This window comes from Oncorhynchus clarkii, chromosome 30 (assembly GCF_045791955.1).
Source record: "Oncorhynchus clarkii lewisi isolate Uvic-CL-2024 chromosome 30, UVic_Ocla_1.0, whole genome shotgun sequence".
NCBI classification, from domain to species: Eukaryota; Metazoa; Chordata; class Actinopteri; order Salmoniformes; family Salmonidae; genus Oncorhynchus; species Oncorhynchus clarkii.
Window position 1 is genome coordinate 14,493,046 of NC_092176.1, and position 14,881 is coordinate 14,507,926.

The 14,881-nt window shown below is 46.7% G+C and overlaps 1 protein-coding gene and 1 non-coding gene across 3 annotated transcripts in view; both read right to left on the reverse strand.

Annotated features, from left to right (window-relative positions):
• Window positions 1-2,880: 2,880 nt before the first annotated feature.
• The window catches only part of LOC139389256 (E1A-binding protein p400-like), a 28,083-nt gene continuing 16,082 nt past the window's right edge, over window positions 2,881-14,881 (reverse strand). Inside the window, exons 24-51 of one of the 2 annotated variants that reach the window (XM_071135801.1) lie at window positions 14,611-14,754; window positions 14,413-14,468; window positions 13,983-14,272; window positions 13,589-13,791; window positions 13,266-13,435; window positions 12,215-12,411; window positions 10,455-10,566; window positions 10,052-10,318; window positions 9,647-9,721; window positions 9,385-9,519; window positions 9,220-9,264; window positions 8,803-8,956; window positions 8,470-8,699; window positions 8,117-8,290; window positions 7,980-8,027; window positions 7,748-7,884; window positions 7,484-7,619; window positions 7,190-7,369; window positions 7,033-7,078; window positions 6,825-6,937; window positions 6,434-6,635; window positions 6,119-6,255; window positions 5,645-5,869; window positions 5,256-5,430; window positions 4,960-5,105; window positions 4,607-4,765; window positions 4,423-4,500; window positions 2,881-4,130 (exon numbers count right to left, since the gene is read on the reverse strand). In XM_071135801.1, the coding sequence (XP_070991902.1) occupies window positions 3,837-4,130; window positions 4,423-4,500; window positions 4,607-4,765; window positions 4,960-5,105; window positions 5,256-5,430; window positions 5,645-5,869; window positions 6,119-6,255; window positions 6,434-6,635; window positions 6,825-6,937; window positions 7,033-7,078; window positions 7,190-7,369; window positions 7,484-7,619; window positions 7,748-7,884; window positions 7,980-8,027; window positions 8,117-8,290; window positions 8,470-8,699; window positions 8,803-8,956; window positions 9,220-9,264; window positions 9,385-9,519; window positions 9,647-9,721; window positions 10,052-10,318; window positions 10,455-10,566; window positions 12,215-12,411; window positions 13,266-13,435; window positions 13,589-13,791; window positions 13,983-14,272; window positions 14,413-14,468; window positions 14,611-14,754 (4,328 nt within the window). In that variant the 3' untranslated portion in view covers window positions 2,881-3,836. Of the gene's footprint in view, window positions 4,131-4,422; window positions 4,501-4,606; window positions 4,766-4,959; window positions 5,106-5,255; window positions 5,431-5,644; window positions 5,870-6,118; window positions 6,256-6,433; window positions 6,636-6,824; window positions 6,938-7,032; window positions 7,079-7,189; window positions 7,370-7,483; window positions 7,620-7,747; window positions 7,885-7,979; window positions 8,028-8,116; window positions 8,291-8,469; window positions 8,703-8,802; window positions 8,957-9,219; window positions 9,265-9,384; window positions 9,520-9,646; window positions 9,722-10,051; window positions 10,319-10,454; window positions 10,567-12,214; window positions 12,412-13,265; window positions 13,436-13,588; window positions 13,792-13,982; window positions 14,273-14,412; window positions 14,469-14,610; window positions 14,755-14,881 lie in introns of both variants that reach the window. The other variant, XM_071135800.1, reaches the window with a different exon arrangement.
• Window positions 12,984-13,113, reverse strand: LOC139390261 (small nucleolar RNA SNORA49). The gene has a single exon (XR_011629487.1). It is a non-coding gene; the product is annotated as a small nucleolar RNA SNORA49 (small nucleolar RNA).

Below are 14,881 nucleotides of genomic sequence, written 5' to 3' on the forward strand. Positions count from 1 at the left end.
CCAGTTGTTCTTGTGTAGCTCAGAACATTGTCAGGGAAGATATGTCAACCAGCCCAGACATGGTCAAAGATGTCCCACTTCCAACTCCATCCTCTGATAACTCACACAGTGATGATGACTTCACCGGCCTCATCAGCATGTTAGTGGTGAGACTTCTAACTAAATCCAAACCCCAACAGAGGAGTTGACATTGCACACGTCACAAGACCTGGTCCCAAAAGTCATGGCTGTCTTAGTGCATGGTCAGGCTGCTCTGAGACCCAAGCACATCCCAATAACCTGAGGATTCATAAACTCTACAGGGCCGTCTGCAAAAATCTGTTGGAGGAGTTTGGCTCTGAGAAAATCCCTCAACAGACTGTGTTGATTCAGAACTCTACATTTAATAGGATTCTTGTCTTTGAGTGAAGAGTTTCTCCACAGATGTAATGAGGCATCGATGGCAGCCTCAAGAACATCGTTCAAAGCCACCAGGCCTAAGGCTCTTCCTCTGGCTGAGAATGTGAAGGCTACTGTCTATAGGCCCTATAGGACAATAAGCTATAGAAGCAGGAAGTGTCCTTTCCTACAAAGGCTGAACAGTGTAACTTACTGCAGACTTGTTTAAAGTAACTGTTGTGGAAGAATACAAAATATACAGTGCATTCGGAAAGTTTTCAGATCCCTTGACTTGTCCCACATTTTGTTACGTTACATCCTTATTCTAAAATGGATTAAAAAATAATGATATACAACAATCTACACACAATACTCCATAATGACAAAGGCAAAAACAGGTTTTTAAAAATGTATGCAAATGTATTAAAAATAAAAAACAGAAATACCTTATTTAGAGAAGAATTGAGAACCGTTGCAATGAGACTCGAAATTGAGCTCAAGTGCATCCTGTTTCCATTGATCATCCTTGAGATGTTTATACAACTTGATTGGAGTGCACCTGTGGTAAATTCAATTGATTGGACATGATTTGGAAAGCACACAACTGCCTATATAATGTTATGTCCCAACTAATTGGACATGATTTGGAAAGGCACACACCTGTCGATATAAGGTCCCTCATTTGACAGTGCACGTCAGAGCAAAAATCAAGCTATGAGGTTGAAGGAAGTGTCCGTAGAGGTCAGGATTGTGTCAAGGCACAGATCTGGAGACGGGTACCAAAACATTTCTGCAGGGCCTTGTTCAGGGAGGTGACCAATAACCCACTCTGACAGAGCTCTAGTTCCTCTGTGGAGATGCAAGGACCTTCCAGAAGGACAACCATCTCTGCAGCACTCCACCAATCAGGCATGTATGGTAGTGGCCAGACGGAAGCCACTCCTCAGTAAAAGGCACAAGACTGCACGCTTGGAGTATCCAAAAAGGCACCTAAAAACTCTCTCAAACATGAGAAACAAGATTCTCTTGTCTGATGAATCCAAGATTGAACTCTTTGCTTTGAATGTCAAGCGTCACTTCTGGAGAAAACCTGGTGGTTTGGTGGTGTGGTGGCAGCATCATGCTGTGGGGGTGTTTTTCAGAGGCAGGGACTGGAAGACTAGTCAGGATCAAGGCAAAGATGAATGGAGCAAAGTATAGAGATCCTTGATTAAAACCTTCTCTGGACCTCAGACTGGGGTGAAGGTTCAACTTCCAACAGGAGAACGACCCTAAGCACACAGCCAAGACAACGCAGGAGTGGCTTCGGAACAAGTCTATGAATATCTTTGAGTGGCCAAGCCAGAGCCCAGACTTGAACTCGATCGAACATCTCTGGAGAGACCTGAAAATAGCTGTGCAGCAACGCTCCCCATCCAACCTGACAGAGCTTGAGAGGATCTGCAGAGAATGGGAGCGTCATACCCAAAGAAGACTTAAGGCTGTAATCGCTGCCAAAGGTGCTTCAACAAAGTACTGAGTAAAGGGTCTGAGTACTTACGGAAATGTTATTTTTATACTTTTGTTATGTAATAAATTAGCAAAAATGTCTAATCCTGTTTTTGCTTTGTCGTTATGTGTAGATGGGGGGACAATTGAATCAATTTTAGATGAAGGCTGTAACCTACCAAAACATCACAACATATCATTTTTAAATTTAAGTGCATGTCAACTCTTCCTCTTCTGTAGCGCCCAGCATAGTACCATATGCACTGCCAGAGGATATCACCTACATTTTTCAACAGAAGTCTTGCCAACATCCACTCCAAAGGCCTGTGAAAGCCCTTCAAACAGTTCTCAAATACCAAGTAACTCAGACCATTTATTGGCCAACTTATTAAAAATTGATGTATTTTCTGTCTTATGTGCTCCCCCGTTAACAAATCAGATGACAAAATAACTGTCTTTTTAATGTTAGCAGTGATCACCACATTAACTATAGTGGTGTTTGTATAGCTAGCTCTTCTAAACAAGGTCTGATCCAGATGGTCTCCTGACACTGGCGTGGCCTCTGAACTATGATCTGAGTGGCTGTAGGCCTGAGCCTCAGCTCTCTCTGCCCTCCTATCCCAATACATTTTGTCTCTTCAGCATAGGATAACTGTGTTTGAGAGCTTTCTTGTCTCCCTCACTGCTAAAACACAATTGTTATCTATTGCAGCATATTCAACCCTTTGTTTTAACATACTATACATGAGTAGTCCCCATTAATAATTTCAAACGGTCATATAAAAAGTCAACCTATGACACTGACAGACATCAGCTGGTTGCCGCTATAGATAGCTAGGTTATGCCGGTGCACAATGGTAACACTGCCTGCCATCACTTACCCAGGTGCCAAAGACACAATCAAGACCATATGCTTTCTTGAGCTTCATAGCTTTTAAGAGTCTATGACCTACATAACTCACTCATATACAAAGATATGTTTTATCATTCACTAAGGTCAGCGCAGATAGTGTATAAAAACAAAACAATTTATTACAATTAGGCTGAAAAAAATCAAATAAACTTCTTTACAAGTACAAATGTTTTCCATTGTTATTTACATTTTTTTTTTTTTTTTTTTTTACATCAATACAAAATGACATGAGAAAACAAGATACTTAATGTTTACAGTGTTTGTTACAATGGACTAAAGGAACGTGCATTATTTTCCATAGAATATCTGCAAAAGTCACATCCAGATTGTATTTTATTTGTGTATTGAGTGGTTTGTTTAACTGCGATGCAATGACTATTGGGGCAGTCTGACATGGCAAGCTTAAATGAGCTAACTTTAAAAGACACCTCTTTCAATGTTAAATTGGTACATTGAAAAAGGTTATGTGAATGAATGGTATGTGAATGAGGACTGAAATCCTCACTTATCCTTCTGGTAGGCAATGCAGCTGTAGTACTGATATGTAGCTACATTACTTGATCATGATATGATTGGTATGTTCTATATCTATAAACAACTAGGAAATTACAGACATAAAAGGTAAGCATGAGGACACCAAGGAAGGCAGTGTATGAATATACAAAACATTCAAATGAACATTCCCCCAAATTAGTGATGCACCAGCCCATAGGCTTCAGCCATGTAGTAACATTAATATATTCATCAATATAAAATGCATGAATATGCTTTTCAGATCTTTATTAGATGTTGGTGCTGGGGGAGGTTGCCTCCAGGGGTGACCTTCTGAAACAGTTACAAAACTGTTGTAGAAGATTAACACTCTTGAAGACATGCCATTCCTTTACATGGAGCAGTTCCTTTAGCCAGGTTAGATTCAACACAGCCACCTCAGTCAGGACTTCACCACTCTGCCAAAGTGAAAGCATCTCTTCATGTCATTGTGAGTGCATTTACACTGATGATATGGGCTCTTTGGCCAAGCTGAAAGGGGAGTGCTAACTATTCCTGTGGGCTCCTAGCTGCTGCCCCCGCTGGGCTTGGCCTGGTTCTTGCCCCTCATGGCCCCTCCGCGAGCCTGGCCCTTGGCTGGCTGCTGTAGTACAGGGGACTCGGCTGCAGCAGGCGCTTGGGCCTGCTGGGCCGGGCTGTGAGGAGACGTGGTCTGGATCTGAGGCGAGGCGACTGCAGTCACCACCTGCTGCTGGAGAAGCTTCTGCTGAACCACCTGGGATGTGCCTGATGGAATCATCTGGACCTGGGGCTGGGCTGAGGACGCAGTCTGGGTCAAGGGAACAGTCTGGGAGTGGATCTGGTACGACACAACAAGAGGGTCACATTAGACAGACGACAACGTTACCAGACTATACTGCCCTCTTGGTAGCTATATTCACTGTCATGACATTTCACAAGAGTTTGAAGGGAATGACAAAACGCACGAAAGCATTGTGCAATTTAAGCAAGCTGACTGGTATTTGAGTCACATGCATGGAAGACGTGAAAGGTCATGACGCACAGTAAGCAAAACCTGTTACTTCTCATTCCTTATGCCTCATAAGAATCCTGTATTATTCTGCCCTTCTGTTGGGGCATAGTGCTCTTACCTGCTGTGGAGGTGATACGATCTGCTGGATGTTGGCCACAGTGGATTGCCCCTGCACTATCTGGGGGAGCTTAGCCACCTAATATACAAGGGAAAACAGTTAGCGTTCCTCACACATCTGGATAATAGACCCAGAACCTAAAGGCCAGTGGGTTGAAGTATCTGAGTAGTAGATGAGTGCATACCTGGATTTGCTGGGCCCCAGTGGGTTTTCCAGCCTGGGCGATGGAGGTAGTGAAGAACTGGGTCTTGATGCCAGTTTGGAGCTGGGTGGTGGCAGCATAGGTGACCTTCTGCTGCTGGGCGGCCTGGGGACTGTGCACTGTCACCTGCTGGGTGCCCAACTGAGGGAGAGGACAGAGCAGAACTAGGTTCACAACAAGATTCTTCTGACAAAAATGCATGGCAACTATTGACAGACTGGATTGTAGTTTCATAAGCGTCATTTTCAGTTCAGATTAGAAATGCACCTCTGACCAGCCCATACCCTTATGGTAACAACAAGAGAACACTTAAATATTTGTCCCTTGAGCCACACCTTCTGCTGCACAGTGGCCGGTCCTTGCTGTGGCTCCACTGCTTTCTGCTGGGCTGCTGCTGCCTGCACGGCTGCCTGCTGCTTCTTCATCTGGAGCAGTTGCTGCACCTGCATCTGGGGGAACGGGGGCGGCAACACCGGCCCACCTACAGGAGCAGAAGAGAAACATAGTGACTCAGGGACAGGACAACCTCAACCAACAGAGGGAGTGTGGGGGTATGTGTTTTTGTGCTAAGAGGAAAAGATTCTGAGTGCTTCAGTCTAATCAGTTGCTGAGAATAGGAGGGCTTCCCCACCTGTTTTCTGGGCCTGGCCAATGGCCACACTGATACCAGCCACAGAGACGGGCAGTGTGGTGACGCCAGCGGAGGAGACCACAGCGGGCACAGAGACTACGGGGGGCTTAGTGAGGGTCACCTGGGCTGTCTGCCCTGGCTGGGCCTGGATCTGACCCTGGGTGGGCACCCGCGTCTGGGGTGGCAAAGACAAACACTGTTCTAAACACTGTTTCAATGGATCATTAATTCATCACGGTTACTTCTGGTAGATCATTATTCAAAATGGACACGTCTCAGCAGTGACATTCTGTCTGAAAATAATAAAGCACAACAGGTGTACTAATCCCCTAGACCAGGCTACATACTGTAGAAAAAAAACAAGAGCAGGGGATAAAGTTGGTCCTCACCAGTCTGGCCAGCTGCAAGTTGGCTACGGTGGAACCAGCCAGCACGGCCCCGGCTCTGGGAGCAGCAGCTACAGCAGCTAGCTGTGGGTTGGCCTGGGCTGCCTGGGGGTTAGCCAGCTGGACCTGGGAGGCCTGTTGGCCTGCCTGCTGCTGGCCCTGGGCTGCTGCCACTGCCACCTGCTGCTGGGACATCTGCATCTTCTGCTTGTGCATCTTCAGCAGCTCCTACAGTCAGAGAACGAGTTAAAGTCAAGTTATATCTCAAGTGCTTTAACATCTTAGAATCTGGAATATAGTGCAGTGTGGTTCGCTGACTGATGAATTTTGTAATCCTACGTGAATCCAATTTAAGTGCATTCACAGACTTGCAAAGTGTTAAACTTGCACTGCTTTGAGAAGGGGACTGAGCATCAGTAGCAGCAAATGCCAGGAGGCCATGCAGTGAATGAAGGGCTTCTCTGTAGAGCACAATACCTGGGGTTTGCCCACAGCCTTAATGCCTTGTGGAGAGGAAGCCTGCTGTTGTTGCTGCTGCTGGAGCTGCTGCTGGCGGAGCATGTGGAGGTGGGCCTGGGTTATGGGCTTCCCCTGGGGCAGCTGCATGCCTGTAGCTGGGGACAAAGAGGGAAAGGGGTCAGATCACAAAACCAGGCAACAGGGCACTTTAATTATGTTGTATGTTTTCTTTGACGGGTTACTTTAAAGTTGGTGTTAAAAGGGCTATCTAAATTAATTTGATAGATGAATTGATTGTTTGTATGTGTTCAGTGTGAATAATGTGTCCAGTACCTGGTGTGACCTGAGTGACCAGGGAGCGGGTCTGAGACTGCACTGGGGTCAGAGTGGTGGACACCACCGCAGAGGCAGTCACCGGGGTAACAGCCCTGACACCCTGACCTGTAGCTATGGCGATCACCTCTCCAGGGGTGGCAGCGGCAGGTACGGCTCTCTGCTGGGAGTGGACCACCTGGGCTCCTGCTGCACCGGCAGGCTGGAGGGGGGACACGAACACAGGACATCATGTTAGACCAACAGTCAACACCTACTAGGACCATTCACTTCAGTCAGCAAGACTGAATATTTCTCAAACAATGGTGATTGTGTGTTATAACAAACACTGGGAAAGATTCCCTAGGAGTTGAGGGAAACAATAACAGGGTAAATACATAGAGTGACTTACAGACAGTGTGCCTGGTATGACTTGACCTGGTGATGCCAGCCGTTTGTTGGCCTGGAACGGACTTGGAGGAACTCCAGACACTGTGTTCACAATCACGTTCCCCGCTACGGTGCCTGAAAGGGACAAAAAGGAAAGTATTTAAGAAGTGATTATTTCATTACAGACCAAATGTTTTGTAATGATCAATGACTGTGCCATGAAAACCCACCAGTTTGAATGGTCGCCCCCCCAGCAGCATTTTTAATGGCTCCAGCCTGAAATACACAAGCAACGTTCTCGTAAAAACATTTTCTTTCCCCAAAATAAATCTATATAGTCAGCTCTTGGTCTGACATTGAAAATGGTCTGTTTTTCCCCATTCTCACCAGGACAGTGGTGTTGGGTACAGCGGTAGCTCCAGTCGCTGCAGGGGCCTGGGGGACTCCCGGGGCCTGGGCTTGGCCTACAGCAGGAGCTCCAGCCTGGGGTTGGGCAGCACCGGCCACGGCCTGGGGGGCTCCAGCCTGCTGAGCTAGCTGCTGAGTCCTCTGCTGCTCTGCTAGGGCCTGGCAGGACACACAGACAGATAGGAATGTTGAAAATCAGAGCACGAGCACTGTCACACTGCATACTTAGCCATTAATCCAAAACCAGAGAGAACATACAGTAACAGTACACACCTTCTTCTCCTTGGCAATCCTCTCAGCACGTTGTGATGCCACCTGAATGGGAGGGAGGGGCTTGTCGTAGCCGATCCCACTTTCTGCCAGGACGGAGGCATGTTTGGGGTTCTTCTGGAATGGGTTCATCCCCAGACTTTGAAGACGAAGCAAACATTCCATAGAGTTAATTGATAGTTGCACACTAAGCATGTTTATCAAGAGGCTGATAAAACAACATGCATTACTTCATGCTACAGAGGAATGGTCATGTTGAGTGCTTACAGGGGTTTGATGGGGGGACTCCTCTTGCTGGCGATGATCTTCATGAGCTCAAAGCGGCTGTTGTAGAGCTGGATGTGTGTAGCGTTGTCATCCTGGGTGTAGATCTGACAGGTCCGGAGCGGCCGGCTGTTCTTAGACTGGGGAAGGAGAAAGGAGGGAAACTGGCCAATCAAGAGAGCTCTGTGAATCCAACAATATGACCACTGTAAAAGACAAGAGTAGGGCAATGTACCTTGTATATGCTCTTGGTTTTCTTCTTGGGGTTCGCCTCATACACCAACTAAAACGAGTAACAAAAACGGTATGGGTTAATTATCTGAATACTCAAAACAATACTCAAAAAGGACTTTAGTAGTCATGGCTGCTCACCTTGCCCTCCTCCCGGGGGATGATGACGTTCTCGTAGCGGTTGCGACACTGCTTGGGCGAGCGGTAGATCCGGCTGCAGGAGTTGACCACGTCGCTGACCAGGTCCCAGTTGGGCGTGTGGGCCGGAGACATGATGGTTAGGTTCAAAGGGAGCTCCAGGAGCTGCTTCAAAGCCTGCCGCGGACAGAGAGAGGGGACACTTACTTCACTAACGGAACAGATCATACTAACTTAACAACAAAACATTTCACCACAATTACAAGTATATTTTAGTTCACCTCATCTGAGAGTACCTAGCAAACGTACATTATGACAGACATTTCCACCGTGGGTAAAACAATCCTTCTCAGTACCTGTAGCAGGGCCCAGTCTTCACTGATGAGCCACTCCGGATTGTCCTGTCCGGCCTCCATGGCAGGTTTGACCAGCGAGGGCAGAGGCTTGGCGAAGGGCGCCTGCTGCTTCAGGGAGAAGTTCTTCTTTTGGTCCTTGCCCTCGCGGCGGACCTTGAGCATGCTGGCCTTCTCAAAGAGGGAACGAGGAGGAATCACTGTCTCCCCATGACCCTTCTTCTTCTTCCTGCCTGCTGCGGAGCACAAGCACATGGGTTAGGACAGAGCTCAGGAGTGCATCACACACACAATGTACCATACTGTAATGCTTGTTACAGAAATACAAAGCCTTACCCGAGGGGTCCATCTTGAGTCTCTTGTGCTCCTTGCGGATGTAGACAGGAGGCAGTTTGGACTCCGGCATGGGAGCAGAGTCGTACATCAGACAGATGACAGAGTCGATATAGATATCGTTGTCATCCTGCGGTGGGGTAGGTGGAGTCCACAGCTGCAACCAGAACCATAGGTTAACATACAGCTGACAGGCTCATGGATCATATGAGGCTTCACTATGACATAGCTCAGGTACTGTCATGTCTTGCTCGTTCTGATAAGTCAGTTTTTTGTTGATTATGTGTGTATTGTTATTGTATTGCTGCGTTGTTAGAGCTAGAAACATAAGCATTTCAATGCACCTGCGATAACATCTGCAAAACTGTGAACGTGACCAATACCCTTTGATTTGATGTAGACATTATAAGACTGACTTACCGGCATGATTTCCGTTTGGCCATCTTCTCCATCAAACACATACTCCTGTTGAAACAGAGACAAGAGCTAAGCTCCCATTACAACGGAGTTACAATGGAAACTCACTACAGGCTCTGTTCTCTTATCTCAACACCGTGACCACCAGATGAGAGAGTGAAAGCCTACCATGTTGTAAGCATCCTCTCTGGTGTAGGTGAACAGGTTCTCCTCGTCCTCAATGATCATCCTCTCTGAGTCTTCAGCCTTCAGTTTCTGGAGGTGCTGCATCTCCCAGCCTCTCTTTGCACACAACAGTCTCTCCTGGAATTCACATTAGTCATGAAATAATTTTCAACGTTGTTTTTGTGGTCTGGTGCTACTTGAGAATGCAAGGTCTTACGAGTTAGACATCCAGAGGTACTACTGAGAGGACTATTTTGAGTCTTACCTTGGCAACATGTTCGTCTTCACTGACATGAAGATACTCCAGGTATTGCAGGGCATATTTTTCTATCGGCGTCAGCTGATGGAGTATAAGACAATTCAGCTGTAGTTAAAACTGATGTGTTAGCTCTCTGGTATGTAGTCTACAAGACCATCCAGCTGTAGTTAAAACTGATGTGTTAGCTCCCTGGTATGTAGTCTACAAGACCATCCAGCTGTAGTTAAAACTGATGTGTTAGCTCCCTGGTATGTAGTCTACAAGACCATCCAGCTGTAGTCAAAACTGATGTGTTAGCTCCCTGGTATGTAGTCTACAAGACCATCCAGCTGTAGTTAAAGCTGATGTGTTAGCTCCCTGGTATGTAGTCTACAACATACTGTAAGAAGGCACTTAATGACTGTTTATCACCTGGTCCATGACAGCACTGAGCTCCTCCAGCTGAGAGGGCTCTTCTTTGACTTGTTCCTCTTTCTCCAGGTCCTCCTCCTGACCCTCCTCCCCCTGCCACTCTGGTGGTGGGGCATCCAGGCTGATGCTGTGAAGGGCCTGGATGTAGGGCCTGGCCACGCGGGGAGAGATTGCCTCAGAGGGAGACGGCTCCTGGTGCAGAACAACAAACTCCTCAACCTTCTCCCCAGAGCCGGTCTCCACCTCAAACAGGTCCTGGATGGTCCGCTGGACAGAGACACAGCATATTAAATAATATAGTATGGAGTTTTAGTCAGAGTGGGGCTGGGGGCTGGTTGGAGTGAGGGTAAAATATCCTACCTGTGTGAGTGGGGCTGGTTGGAGTGAGGGTAAAAGATCCTACCTGTGTGAGGAATGCCAGGGTGTAGTCAGTCCCCTGGGCAGCCACCTCTCTGATCAGATCCTTGGTGCCGTTCTTCAGCAGCTTCTCTTCAATGGAGTTCCCACTCTCCAGTCTGGGATACAAAATACCAAGTTACCAACTTCAAACTGACTAACATTCCAGTTAGTCATCCTGATATGGTATGTAGAGTTACAGTTGAAGTCAGAAGTTTACATACACTTAGGTTGGAGTCATTAAAACTCGTTTTTCAACCACTCCACAAATGTCTTGTAAACAAACTATAGTTTTGGCAAGTTGGTTAGGACATCTACTTGGTGCATGACACAAGTCATTTTTCCAACAACTGTTTACAGACAGATTATTTCACTTATAATTCCCTGTATCACAATTACAGTGGGTGAGAAGTTTACGTACACTAAGTTGACTGTGCCTTTAAACAGCTTGGAAAAAGCCAGAAAATGATGTCAATGGTTTAGAAGCTTCTGCTAGGCTAATTGACATCATTTGAGTCAATTGGAGGTGTACTTGTGGATGTATTTCAAGGCCTACCTTCAAACTCTGTGCCTCCTTGCTTGACATCATGGGAAAATCAAAGGAAATCAGCCAAGATCTCAGAAAAAAATGATAGCCCTCCACAAGTCTGGTTCATCCTTGAGAGCAATTTTCAAACGCCTGAAGGTACCACGTTCATCTGAACAAACAATAGTGCGCAAGTATAAACACCATGGAACCACGCAGCCGTCATACCGCTCAGGAAGGAGTCTCCTAGAGATTAACGTACTTTGGTGCGAAAAGTGCAAATCAATCCCAGAACAGCAGCAAAGGACCTTGTGAAGATGCTGGAGGAAAACAGGTACAAAAGTATCTATATCCACAGTAAAACAAGTCCTATATCGACATAACATGAAAGGCCGCTCAGCAAGGAAGAAGCCACCTCTCCAAAACCGCCATAAAAAAGCCAGACTACGGTTTGCAACTGCACATGGGGACAAAGATCGTACTTTTTGGAGAAATGTCCTCCGGACTGATGAAACAAAAATAGAACAGTTTTGCCATAATGATCATCGTTAAGTTTGATGTAAAAAGGGGGAGGCTTGCAAGCCAAAGAACACCATCCCAAACATGAAGCACGGGGGTAGCAGCATCATGTTGTGGGGGTGCTTTTCTGTAGGAGGAAATGGTGCACTTCACAAAATAGATGGCATCATGAGGAAGGAAAATGGTGCACTTCACAAAATAGATGGCATCATGAGGGAGGAAAATTATGTGGATATATTGAAGCAACATCTCAAGACAATAGTCGGGAAGTTAAAGCTTGGTCGCAAATGGGTCTTCCAAATGGACAATGACCCCAAGCATACTTCCAAAGTTGTGGCAAAATGGCTAAAGGACAACAAAGTCAAGGTATTGTAGTGGCCATCACAAAGCCCTGACCTCAATCCTGTCCGAGCAAGGAGGCCTACAAACCTGACACAGTTACACCAGCTCTGTCAGGAGGAATGGGCCAAAATTCACCCAACTTATTGTGGGAAGCTTGTGAATGAAATAAAACCTGAAATAAATAATTATCTCTACTATTATTCTGACATTTCACCTTCTTAAAATGAAGTGTTGATACTAACTGACCTAAGACAGTGAATTTTTACTAGGATTATATGTCAGGAATTGTGAAAAACTGAGTTTCAATGTATTTGGCTAAGGTGTATGTAAACTTCCGACTTCAACTGTATGGCAGAACATGTCTTTAGCCTGTGTGTTACCTATAGATGTGGATGTCCTTGAAGCGTCCGATCTTGTCGCACCACTCCTGGGTGCGGGCGTCCATGCTGGGGTTGAGGTCTGTGTCGTAGAATATAATGGTGTCTGCATCGAACACGGTCCCCACGGCTGAGCAGCAGCGGTTGGTCAGAATGCTACAGAACACCTGTCTGTTCCTGTTGAAGGTCTTCATATGCTCCTGATGGGGGGAGGGAGATATCGTGAGAAACCGAGAGAGAGACAGATTAGTCCTAAGGAGAGGGCTTCAGAGTTGTATCCTATCCCAATACTCCAATTAAGATAATTGTATAGGTAGCATTACGTCTTGTGACCCTGACCAATACTTGTCTAGCATCTACAAAACACATGGTATAGATGGTTGGAGAGGTCTAAATCCTACAAATTATTGTATGGTTTATGATAAGAGTATATGCTGCATCAGTGACTGGTGTGCTGAAACTGAGCAGTTCGTCACAACTATACTTTGTCTTTTAGACAAATGAAGACACGTTTCCTCTGCTTCAAATGTTACAAACCAAACACCTCCGGTATAGTTCCCTCAGCTAACCGACAGAGAGACAGAAGGAGAATTAAACAAGAGGTCGGTTAGACAAGAGGCAGACACATCTGATTGGACAGCCAGAAAATAAAAATAGCAAGTGTAGCAGAAACAGGTTTTTCAGACAGAAAATGAAACGGCAAGTATAGCAGAAAAGTAAAAAGTACAGCACTAAAAAAGCCCAATAGCCCCATAGGTTCTCTAGAGTTGTCACTGTGTGCTTCTCTTAAGGCCCTAGGGGGAACAGAATCCAGTAGGGAGGGAAGAGAGCATAGTACTCTGTCCCCTTAAAGTGCCAGAACACTGCACTGAATCAAGAGGTCCCAGTGTTAGACAGGGAGAAACAGAAAGAGAGGCAGGGCTGTCACTGAGTGAGTGAACTACAATTAACCCTAGTCATGCAACACAATAGAAGGCTCTGTGTGTGAACTCACTATAACACAGGCACCATAACTGGTGCAGCGGATTACTTCCTTGGTACAAAGGTGTTTTACCTGGCGTTCCTCTGTGGTCAGGCTCTCATCCACGCGGATGTATGTGAGCTGCCGGTGGTCCAGGAAGGCCTCCAGGATGTCCAGCATCTTCACCATCTGTGTAAAGATGAGGACTCGATGATTCTCCGACCTCAGCTTCTGGAGCAGAATGGCCAGGGCCTCAAGTTTACCTTCAGCAGGGAAAAAAAAGAAGCTCATTTTTGCGTAATTCGAACAATGTGTGCAGCCCACGCACCAAATGGACTACCTATGTTGAGCCAGGCTTATAGGAGAGCCTAGAGCCCTGGCACACAAAGCTAAATATAGTCTTCTGCTGAGCTCACCTGAGTCCATCTGCATGAGCTGCAGGTCAGGGAACTGGAGCTGGCGTCCAGAGGCCAGGCGGTGGATCTCTGTGCTGTAGGGGGCTGCAGCCTCCTGAAGCCTGCGACTGATCGACTTCTGCTCCAGGCTGTAGGGAGCTGGGGGATTGGCTGCATACAGGTGAGGTGGAGGAGCTACTGCGACAGGGACAACACATGATAACCTAAAGAGAGGAGAGAGTTTTTAATGACTGTAAGAAATACAAAAGGCTATATGAACTCAAGTAGGCTTTAACTCAATTCACTATACGCAAACATAACTATATTTTGAACCAGGGTGATCACGTCCATCCTGAAATAAAAGTTTAATCTGACAGTGATGTGAGGTGATTGACCATTGTGGGAAGTTGGATACCTGCTGACTAGGTGGCTGCCGGCATCCTGGCGGTGTGTGGACGAGAGCAGGGCAGACTGGAGGTGTGTGGTGGTGGCCACAGGGGTCCTCTGGGCCCTGAGGCAGCTGTCCCTGCCCACCCACCTCCAGCCCCTGGGGCTCAGGGCAGAGTGAGGAGCCCCTGGGGTCACAGAACAGGCTTGGAGCAGGTCAGCCCCGTACAGGACACTGCGGCCACAGCGCCGCTCGTTGGAACTGAACAGGCGGCTCAGACGCTCCTTCAGCAGACGACTCCTCTCCTCTGACGACTCCTTGTACATGACACACAAGAACGGCATCATAGTGACATTTCATCGTGTTGGTGAGAATATGGATCATGGGACTACAGAAATATAGGTATGTAGTTTCGTTTCATTTTCTACTGTGTTCTACCGGTGCCAGTTCTACCTACCTGAGGGGCAATAGGAGCAGCAGGAGCTGGCTTGACGCTCACCCCTGAGGCTGAAACTTTACAAGTAAAGGGAGAAAGACCAAGGCCATTACGGCACAACCACTGTCAGAAAGGTGACTATAGAGTTGTAAGCCAAGACAGACATGTAATTCTTCAGGCACTATCTGCATTATTCACAGTTGAAGGTGGATGGCTTACCTTGGTGGGTTGGGGGGGATGGGGTGCCAGGTGTGGAGGAGGAGTTGGAGACGGGTACAGCCTGAGGTACCGTCTGCATGAGCATGGAGCCCTGAGGCCGGAGGATCTGCTGACCGGGGGCCGACACTATCTGCAGGATGTTACCTGTACCACCACACAACCAGGCACACAGACAACACGGAAACCTTCAAACAGCTATTTAGGGTAATAACCATTTAATTTCATCACTCTCTAAGTAAAAATGTATATACATGTAACATCGGTTATCCAA